The sequence below is a fragment of the Petaurus breviceps genome, unplaced genomic scaffold, assembly GCF_028583685.1.
Source record: "Petaurus breviceps papuanus isolate PSGF00001 unplaced genomic scaffold, PetGlider_PUasm1.0 108, whole genome shotgun sequence".
Classification (NCBI taxonomy): domain Eukaryota; kingdom Metazoa; phylum Chordata; class Mammalia; order Diprotodontia; family Petauridae; genus Petaurus; species Petaurus breviceps.
The window spans coordinates 2,319,686-2,330,816 of NW_027185593.1; the positions used below are offsets into that span (position 1 = coordinate 2,319,686).

The following is an 11,131-nucleotide window of genomic DNA, read 5'->3' on the forward strand; positions in this document are numbered from 1 at the left end:
TGTGTGTGTGTGTGTGTGTGTGTGTGAGTGTGTGAAGAACCCTAGCCGAAAAGAAGCTTAGATTCCACAGGTCCTTCATGACGCTGACGCTGACATTTTGTGTCCTTAGACCCTTCTAGCTCTGTGTTCTTTCATCCAGTCTAACCAAATGGTAGGCGGCTTCTCACCTCAGCTCGGTCCAGCTCTGATAAATCTCCCACTGCCCACTCCTTTCTATAAGTGCAAATCAGACCAGAGAGGAATGTGACAGAAGTGGGGGGTGGGAGGGGGGGGCGGAGTAGTTGAGAGAAGAATCAGGCAGAGCCTGGAGAAGAAGACTCCAGCCTGGCAAGAGGCGCCTCCATGCCCTCTGCGAATACCCCTTCCCTCAAGCTCCCCATCACCCCCGTTCTGGTTCCAACTCCCACTGGTGGGAGGTGGGTCCTCCTGACTCCAGGGCCAGTGCTCTATTCATTTCGCCACCTAGCCACCCCCAGATCACTCAACATTTATGTGCCACACCAGGATTTACCCAAGTACAGCGTCTTTTCAAATATGCCATGCTGTGTCCTGGTCTATAATTCTGATACTATAATTGTATAATTCTATGAAAATTTAATTATGAGTTTCTTTGATTATATTATTTTAATAGTCTATAAGTCAAAGTTCCTGAGCAGTAGCTAAGGGGTAAAGGGGCCTGAAGGGGAAAGGCAGTTGGTAGTCAGGTGTGATCTCAGAGATTAAACCATTCATCCAGACTAAAAGCATTCAGATGAGTTTATAGGATAAAGGACAAGTTTTCCTGAGTGGATACATGGCTGCTAATTAATTGCTCCTTCCAGCGCAGGTGAATGATTTACATCTTTCCCTTTCCCCTTCCCTCTTCCCTTTTCCTCACTTTCCCTCTCTCTCCCCTCTTCCCCTTCTCCCTTTCCCTTTCCCTCTCCCTTCCCCCACATCACTTTCCCTTTCTCCCTCTCACTCCCCCCCAGATCCATTCCCAGGCTGAGGCTGAAAGCCGTCTTTTGTGATTCCAAATAATCGCTGCCACTTAAGAAAAGTGGGTGGAAAATTGTCGGTTTTGTAGAAGATAGGGCGGGGGCAACACTGGGGGGGGGGGGGAGTGAGGACGGAGACCCAGCAAGGGTTTCACGCAAGCGTTGGAGACACCTTGAACTCCAATTACCAGAGGCCCTCAGAGCTGAAAGGATGCTTTGAAATCAACCCACAAGGGCTCATTTTACAGATGAGGTAACTGAGTCTCACCTTCAGTGTGAATAGAGGTGACCTGATCAAGATGGAAAACAAGTTGGAAACCAGAGCCAGGCGTTAAGGATGCTCTAGTCTGCTTGGAGCCTTAGGGCTCACCTAACCAGGACCATTGGACACCTTCAGCATGGTCCAATTGAAAGAGAACTGGGCTGGGAATGAGAACCCAGAATTCTCCTCTTGGCTTCCCCAGAATGCATTGTCTGACTTTGGCTAAGTCACTTTCACTCCCCTGTACTAAATTTTCTTCTCTGTACAATAAAGGGCTTGGGTTAGATGCCCTCTATGATTCCTTCGAGTCCTGGCATTACTTGTTCTAGAGGTTTTGGGGATCATGACCTTGCTTGTTCTGGGATCTCTTCAAACTCATTTAAATAGTCCATTCTTGGGGCGTCCAGGTGTCAAAGTGAGTATTGCACCGGCCCCAGAGTCGGCATGACCTGGGATCGAATCCGGGCTCTGATACTTAGCACCACACCCAGAAATAACTGGCCATGTAACCTTAAGCAAGTTACTTAACCCCAATTGCTTTAAAAATAAATAAGTAAATAAATAAATAAATGAATGGTCCATTCTTACATTTTTATCACTGGAGGGACTCCAGTGGACCAGGCAGAAATTCCACCTTCTTCATCATAGGTACTAGGACATAACACTATATAGAGTGGCCTCAACTAAACACACCAGGGGCCAGAGCTGTATGTTGAAGGCATGAGATCAGAGGAGGCATATGGCTGTCTGGTCACTCTGGGGACTATTTCCCAGGGCTGGAACTTTCCTTCCTGAGTTCTGCCTCTGTCCAGCACAGAGCCCTCATCTGGGGGAAGCTTCCATTCCCAGATGTAAATGATTCACCTGCACTGAAAGGAGTAATTAATTAGCAGCCATGTATCCACTCAGGAAAACTTGTCCTTTATCCTATAAACACATCTGAGTGCTTTTAGTCTGGATAAATGGTTTAATCTCTGAGATCACACCTGACTACCAACTGCGTTTCCCCTTCAGGCCCCTTTACCCCTTAGTTACTGCTCAGGAACTTTGACTTATAGACTATTAAAATTATATAATCAAAGAAATTCAGAATTAAATTTTCATAGAATTATGTAATTACAGTATCAGAATTATAGACCAGGAGGGGCAGCCAGTTAGCACAGCGAGTAAGAGCACCGGCTCCAGTGTTGAGAAGACCTGGAGATCGAATCCCGGGCTCAGACACTTAGCACCCACCCAGAAACACCTGGCCGTGTAACCTTGAGCAAGTTACTTAACCCCAATTGCTTAGGGGCGGCCAGGTGGCTCAGTGAGTAAGAGCACTGGTTCCAGTGTCGGGATGACTTGATCAAATCTGGGCTCAGATACTCAGCACCACACCCAGGAATAACTGGCCGTGTAATCTTAAGCAAGTTACTTAACCCCCGATTGCTTAAAAAAAAAAAAAAGAATTATAGACCAGGACACAGAGTCCGGAGGACCTGGGTTCAAATCCAGCCTCAGACTCTTGACATACTTTCTAGCTGTGAGACCTTGGGGAAGTCATTTAACCCCAACTACATTGCCTTTCCCAAAAAAACAAAACAAAACAAATCTAGCCCTCTTTGAACACTTAACTTCCATGATTTCTGTCTCTGGCTCACCTCAGCCATGAGTAAAAGTAGCCATACCTTCCAGTCTTCCACTTCTCCCCCCTTCAACTCCATCGAATTTGCCCCCAGCTGACAGAATTCCTGGTTACAGCTTAATAGTGATATTGTGATGGTGTTGATAGAGCTGGAGATAATGATGGTTATGGTAGTCATGGAAATGGGGGTGAGAATGAGGTAGTGATGATGATAGTGGCAGGGTATTGGTGCTAAAAGCTGGCTTTTTCCTAAAAAAGAAGCTAAAGGATGACCATGATTACAAACCTCAAGTACATAAGGGGTTTGATGAAGGAGACACTGAGAGTTCATCCTCCATATGTAAGGCAGAATGAGGGGAAATGAAAGCAGGAAAGATTATGGACAAACACAAAGAAAAACTTCCACTCAACTAGTGGGATAAAACATTGGAATAAAGTGATTGGGGAAAGTTTGCAGACTGTCATTATAGGAACAGGTAGCTATCCATCCAGGATGACTTAGACCTCCCCCTGCCTGAAAGGGGTTGGACCAAAAGACCTCTGACATCCTAGGATTCAAGGGCGCTCTACGCCTCCTAACTCCAGTTCCTTCTTTCTGTTAATTATTTCCTATTTATCCTGTATAGTGCTTGCTTTGTATAGGTATGTTTGTTGTCTCTCCCATTAGATTATAAGCTCCTTGAAGGCAGGGACTATCTTTTGCCTCTTTTTGTATCCCCAATACTTAGCATCATAGTGCTTGACACATAGTAGGTACTTAATAAATGTTTATTAATTGATAGGTGACAGGCTAGAGCAGATTGTAAAAGGGTCTTGAGCCCAGGAAAACACATTAGAATATGCAGTCTAATGCAGAAAGGAGGAGACCCAGGAAGGTGGGAATCATGTAGTGCCACTGGGAGAGGGTCACCCTAACTCTGATAATGGCCCTAGGCAGAACTTCCTCCCGAAGATCTATATACATCCAGCCTCTGGGAGTAGCAAGGGGGCACCTAGGGAAGCTACTGCAGGGAGCTATGGGTGATGGCCAAAATGAAAAGGCTCCCTCAGGCTGGGCACTCATTCCTTCTTGTAAATAGCTCTGACTTGAGCCAGTATTGATTTTGGTTCCAAGGAGCTGTAATTAGATTGAACGGGAGGAATGGGGGGGGGGCGTCGTGGAGGGAGGGGAGAATGAGAAGATTTAGCTGCATCAGCAGGAAAAGAAGTTTGTTATGCTTCTGGTTTGCCGAGTCCCCCTCTGAGTGCCTGCAGCCCCTGGGAAGCCCACCAAAGCAGACCTGAAGTCAGGGGGAGGAAGGTGCACTATATTGGCAGGCAGCACCAAGGTAGGGCTGGTCAGATTCACAAGATTTCATTTAGAAAGAACCTCAGCTAACATCTAGTCCACACATCATCACCATCACCTGCATCACCTCCCTCATCAACTACACATCTACAGGTGTTTCCCTTACTCAACACGTCTAAGTGCTTGCCCATCCTCTCAACTGAAAACCCTCAGGGACAAAGAGTCTCCCAAATCAGCGCATTGCACTTATGGACATCTCTAATGATTTGGAGGTTTTCCCATCAAATCTAAACCTGCCTTTTTGCAGCTTCAACCCTCTGCTCCTGGCTCTTCACCATGGGACCAGAGAGAACAAGTCTGATGGCTCTTTCCATTCGATAGCCCTTCCAATTCTCCAGGACGCTGGTCATAGTTCCTCTAAGTCTCTCCTTCACACTAAGCTTCACATGGTTTTCCTACAGCATAATTTAGAAACCCTTCACATTCTGGTCATTCACCTCTGTATACACCCTGACCCCTCCTTAGCTTCCTTACTTTCATCTGAGCTAAACACAGTACTCTAGTTAGTGTTTGACCAAGGCAGAGGACAGGCAAACTTCCTGAGTCCTAGGATGTTCCATCTCCCAAGGAAACCCAAGATCCCATTTGCTTCCTTGGCAATGGTATAGCCACTGTTGACTCATATTAAACTTACTGCACACTAACCCTCATACGCTGTCCTCCCCACAAAAATTCATTGGGTGTTATAACATTGGTTCCATCCCATTGATACCCAAGAACATGATATTTTGGCATCCGAATGACATGGTGTATGTGTTTGTTACTCGGAGCTGTGACAGGATGGTCTGGGGGGATTACAGGGGACAGTGGCAATGAGTGTGGTGTCGCCAATGCCGTGGCATTGTCATATTGTGGGATAGGCATTGGCAGTGGGCATGGATGGTATCCCATTGGCTTTAGCATATCATTAGGGGTGGTGATGAGGATGATGGTAGAAGTGATGACAAGGGTGATGATAAGGGTGGTGATGGAGATGACAGTGAGGGTGGGGAAAGAGGTAATGAGGTAATGGTGAAGGTTATAGTGGTGATGGAAAGGGTGACAGTGATGAGAAGGTAGCCCTTGTCCTGAGCCCTGCAGGAAGCTAGAGATCAAAGATGAGTGAAAGCCTTCCAGACCTGGCAAGCAATCTGTGAAAGGGCTTTGAGATGGTAGATATAGCATGAGCTCAAATCCAGCCTTATATGCTTACTAGCTGTGTGACCTTTGGCAGGTAACTGAACTGTTGCCTACCTCAGTTTCCCCATCTGTAAGTGAAGATGATAATAGTACCTACGCTCCAGATCATTATGAGTATAAAATGAGATATTATTGGTAAACGCTATGTAAAAGTGATGATGATGTTAACAGTGTGGTATATGAGGAACCACAAGGTCAGTTTGGTTACTGTCCAGAGTGTATGAAGGGGAATGTAGTTAGCCTGGAAAGGGGGATCAGAGCCAGACTTGTGAAGGTCTCTAAGTGCCAATCAAATAAGCTTGTGATTGATCCCAGAAGCAACAGGGACCTGGAGCTTCTAGAGAAGGGGAGTGGCATGGTCAGATTTGTGCTCCACAAATAGCTACTTGGCAGCTGTTGGGGTGTGGGGCATTAGAGAAAAGAGAAACTTGAAGAGATGAGACCAATTAGGCCAGTACTGCCATGGTCTAGGTTAGAGGTGACAAAGACCTACATTAGTGTCATAACCCATTAAATGGAGAGAACAGGATGAATGTGAGGTATGGTATCTGTATCGTAAAACAAGAGTCGCCATGTTGGAATTTGGTCAATGGCATGGGCATTGTCTCAGCATCCCAGTGCCTGCCTCCCTCTACCTTCTTAAGTGTGCCTGAGCTGAGAGAACATACCCAGCCTTCCAGCTGGCAGTCAGTCAAGGAAGAGGGGTCTTTGGAGGGTTATAACCACAGGATGGCTCCTGTTCTCAGCCTGTGGTCAGGGTAGTGACATCTGGGACCCCACAGTATCTCCATCTATAGAAAGGTCAGTGAGAAGAATGATAGAATAAAATAGGGGAAGGGCCTATCTCCAGTATCCTTCCTATCTCCTATCTCTACCCCTCCCAACCCCAATGATGAACCTACACAGTCTCCATTCTACCTCTTCTCCCAGGACCTGACAAGTTCTTATATTATAACCCAGCCCTCTCAACCCTTACCACCTCTCCCCCCAACCCAATATGTCACAACCAGAAAACTACCTTTAAGTCTCAGATCTGACACTGTATTTACCCATCACTTATCTCTAGGACATTACCTTAGGTTATTATGAGGAAAGGATTTTGTAAATCTTAAAGCATTATAGAAATGCAAGTCACCATTATTATTTTCTATCATGATTATATTATATTGTGTTTATAATTATCATTATTACAAGTAGATATGACAAATGTTGCTATTCTTAGTGGGGAAAGGCTAACCCCTAAAGCCTTCCTTGGAAGAAGCTCAATGTTTTTATAGGGGCCTTGTGGAGACAGTTCCCATATTTGATGTCCAACCATGGTGGGGGAGGTGGGAGTGGGGCAAAGAGGGACTTCTATAGAAACTGGGGGTGTGAGGGAGGAGGGCTGGAAGAGCAGGGCAGAGAAGGGAGGAGGGGAAGCACTTGGGAGGGAAGGAGTGGGGTGGGCAGCACAAGTCCATAAGTACCACCAAAATCCAATCACAACATTCCTTTTGTTTGTTTCTTTTGCAAGCATCTGATGCCCATAGGGTAGGTCTTGCCCCGTGCCCTCTCTCCCCTGTTGCCCTTCCCCAAATCCCTGGTCCCTGTGGGAAGGTTCACCCTCAAAGGAAAGGACCCCCCCATGGAGGGGTGGGTACCTGGGACAAGGGATTTAGATCCAAACCTTCCCAAAGTGTGTCCATCCTGTGGCTCTCAACTCAGGGACCCCATGGGGGAAAGGGGGTGGTCCCATTCCTGGGTCCCAGCTCAAGAGATTCCATGGGTGAAGACTTATCCTTGGCTATAAGGTTAAATGATTCCTTGGGGATAAAGGAGATCATAGACTTAGGTCTCAATTCAGGGGACCTATGGGGACAAGGGAGAAATGCCAATGTTGGGCCTTAGTTCAGGGAACCTAATGAAGATTGGGGAACTTGGAATGGCAAAGCAGTAGTACTATCTTTGGCTCGCAGTCAAATCAAGGGATCCCATGAGAGCAGGGTGGGAAGAGAAGGTCCTGGGTCTGGTCCTCATCTTAAGGGACACCATTTGGGATGGGGAAGAGATCCAAACCAAGGTCTCAGTCAATCTTTGGGGTCTGAAATTGGGGGAAAGGGGGTGTGTTAGATTTAGGATCAGGATATCTCATTCCTAAAGGAGAAGCAGGCTTTTCTCCCAGCTAGGGAAAGTGTTCCCAAGTCCAGCAATATTCCCCCACCCCCTGAAATATTATCTGCCCCAGGGAGGGTGGCGAGAAGGCTATAGTCCGGCTATGTTGGGAAACTCATCTTAGGTCCCAGTTTTTAATAAGACTTGGTCCTGAAAGAGCCCTGGGCTGAGGGTCATTAGACAAGGGTTCTAGTCCCAGCTCTGTCAATTGATGAGACTGCCTGGGCCTCAGTTTCCCCATCTGTAAAATGAAGGAGTTGGTTTACATCATCTCTGGGAACCCTTCGAATTCAGTAGTGTTGACAGAAGTCAGAGCTGGTCCTTGAAGACCATCTAGTCTGATTTCTTAGTTTTGTAGATAAGGAAACAGACCCTGGGATGGGAAGTAACTTCCCTAAAGTTACACATGGCTAGTAAGTCGCAGAACTGGAATTCAGACCCATATTCTCTGACTCCAAACCAGCACACTCTCCACTACAACATGTTGCCTCTGGAATAATCATAGAATCATAAACCTTTGGAGCCAAAAGCCACTTTATTCCAGCCTCTAGAAGTTATGGCTGGGGAAACTGATGCTCACAGGTGTTAAATGACTTGCTGAGGGTGCACACAGCTACTAAGTGGAATTCAAACCCAAGTCTTCTGACTTCCAAGTTTAGTGTTCTATGATTCTATGATGATAAGACCTTGTCAGAGGAAATCTTCTCTATGCTCTACAATCCCTGAATGGTCAGTCCCTCAGGAGAGCTGGGAGTGGAGGAGAGGTTCTGGGAGCAAGGCTTTACCTAAACCATCTCCCCTGGGTACCATTAGATCTTGAGCCCTACGCTGAGAAGTTTGGCCCCAGTGTGTCTCTGAGGGGTTGAGAATCACAGTGAGCCTCCAGCTTTACACCATGTGAAAGAAGGGATTTTCCCTTGAATGAGAAGAATGTTCCCTTGAATGTGTTTGGAGCCCCAGTTAGCCCCGGGAAAGTGTCTGGCCAGCATGGAGGAGGGGAGAAGTAGTCTCCTTACTCCCACCCCTGCCAACCTTCTCACTTGCCCATGTCCACAGAAGGGCCCTCCTCCCTTCATCCAGCCTTGGCCAGGGTCTGCCAGAGATCTGAGGGCCCTGATGCCAGAAACCCAGTAGAGGAAGTGGGGCTCTCTGCAGGTTTCACCACTTCAGGCCAGCCAGGAGGGGTCAGGAGAGGTGTGGGATGGTGGGATGGAGGTGGGGAACTGCTACTTTTTTTTTAAACTTATCTCATCCCCTACCCTCTGACCCCCCCCCCCTTAGATTTGTAAGCCCTAAAGAGCCAACTTGGAGGCCAGGAAGAAGGCATGCTGATCTGAGGAAGGGGGCTGACATGCTGGAAGGGGCAAAAGGAGAGGATGGGGGGCCCTGGAGGGAAAGTTTACTCTACTGTCCTTCTCTTTCTCTCCTCCCTGTCTGTCTCCTACATGTTATTGTCCCCGTCACCATGCCCCCAACTTTCTCCTTCATCTTTCTCTCACTGTATCTCATTCTCTATTTCTATATCTCTCCAAATTTATGATGCTCTTTGACTCTCACTATGCATCTGTTTCTCTCTCATCCGTCTCTCTCTCTCTCTCTCTCTCTCTCTCTCTCTCTCGGAAAGTAACTCTCTCTCTCTCTCTCTCTCTCTCCCTCCCCCCCCCCCCCCCCCCCCCCCCCCCTCCCCCCCCCCCTTCCCCCCCCCCCCTGCCCCCCCACTTCGCTGTCCCCCCCCGCTGCCCCCCCCCCCCCCTCCCCGCCGTCGCTGCCTCCATGTCACCGTCCCCGTGCCGCCGCCGCCTCGGCCGGCCGGCTTCCCAGCTTGCAAGCGGAAGGAGCAGGAGCAGCAGAAGGAGCGGACGCTGCAGCCCAAGAAGCAGCGCCTGGTCTTCACGGACCTGCAGCGCCGCACGCTGATCGCCATCTTCAAGGAGAACAAGCGGCCGTCCAAGGAGATGCAGGTCACCATCTCGCAGCAGCTCGGCCTGGAGCTCAATACCGTCAGCAACTTCTTCATGAACGCGCGGCGCCGCTGCATGAACCGCTGGCAGGAGGAGCCCGGCGGTCCCGCCTCGGCCTCCGCCTCCGCCGCCGCGGCCGCGGCCGGCACATTCTCCAAAGCATGAGCCCCGCCCCCGCCCCCGGCATCAGGCCCCGCCCCCAGCGCCCCATTCCCACTCCTTCCCGGGGGTGGGGGGAGCCTGACCGGACCCAGGCGGCATCTCCTCCCCCCAGCCCGGGCTGCCGGGAGCGCCTTGCTCTGGACATCGCCACCCCCTCCCCAGTCCCTGGGCACTCTCGGTCTCTCCCTCCACTGCTCGGGTCCGTGGGATTTCTCCTCGTGGGTTCCCACAGCCGGACTGTGGAGCCGGGTCCCGGGCCCCATCTCCCTTCCTGGCTCCTGGGCACTGGGGATACGGCTTGCCAGGGAAGGAGGGGAGCGGAACAGAGCGGAGACCCAGCCGCCTTCCGACAGCTCGAGATCCCCAGATCCCCAAGCAGGTGAGCTACGGGGAGGAAGGGATGGGACTGGAATGGGCCCACGAGGGGCAAGGGCAGCAGGGTTCAAGCACCTCGTGGCCCCGCGGAGCCAGCCTGCCTCTCCATCCTGTTCCCACACTGGCTTGAGACACGCTTGGAGATCCACGTGTGGCCCCAAGAGCTAGTGCAAACAAAGGCTGGGGATGGGGGAAAGTGGCGGGATCCAAGGCCGCCTCCGGGAGGGAGGGTAAGGGGACGCACCCCAAGCCCAAGTGCACAAATGGGGTCCTTCCTTCAGGGTGCGACGCCTCCCCCACCCCCAGGACTCCTTCCAAAGAAATCTCCCTAACCAAAGGAAACAAACGTCCCTCCCTCACTCCGTGGAAGGATTGGGGGTCCCCGACCACCCTTCTCACCTCCAGTCAGGGTGTCCAGGGGACACTGAGGAAAACAAGTCTCACGGTATCCCCTTCTCCCAAAAGCGGGTCAAAAAGCACATAGTAGGAATACAAACCGGGTATTTAAAAAAAAAAAGAACTTTAAAAATTAATACCCCCCCCCCTCCTTCTACCATCGCCTTCCTAAGTCAAGGAAGGTGGGAAAGCCTCCCTGGGGCAACCTTCCTCTTCCCCCACCACCCCTGGGGCCTGGGGCAGCCCTATCTTTTCTCATCTGACCCCTAAACCCAACGTGGTTACCAAAGACCCCAAACTGGATTCCAGTGCACAGTCCAGGCAGGGCCAGGACAACTCCCAACCCCACCCAAGAAAATAGAAAAGCAAAACTCAGATCAAATGGCAACCCCACCCCTCACCCCAGCACCCTAAATAAGGAGAGAACTGGTCCATCGGAGCCTGCAGACACCTGCTTTCCCCAGTGGCCAGAATTCGATGTGCCAAGATCAGCTACCTGCCTTAAACCCCGGCCTGGGCAGGGAGGGGCCCGCCTGGGGGTCAGTGTCCCATTCCCTCCTTCCTGAGTATCCTGGGGAGTAAATAGGCCCAGCCACCCTCTCTCCTCCCCCAGGGCTCCCAGGCCCAGAGCTCTAGGCTGAGCTATCCTCCCCAGCTCTCCCCATACCACCCTCCCCAAGTCTTCTCAGCTCC

The 11,131-nt window shown here is 50.0% G+C and overlaps 1 protein-coding gene across 1 annotated transcript in view; it reads left to right on the forward strand.

Moving 5' to 3' along the window:
* ONECUT3 (one cut homeobox 3) overlaps positions 1 to 9,670 on the forward strand; it is a 47,584-nt gene extending 37,914 nt beyond the window's left edge. The window contains exon 2 of the mRNA XM_069079564.1: positions 9,366 to 9,670. Coding sequence (XP_068935665.1) covers positions 9,366 to 9,670 — 305 coding nt within the window. The remainder of the gene's footprint in view (positions 1 to 9,365) is intronic.
* The last annotated feature ends 1,461 nt before the right edge of the window (positions 9,671 to 11,131 follow it).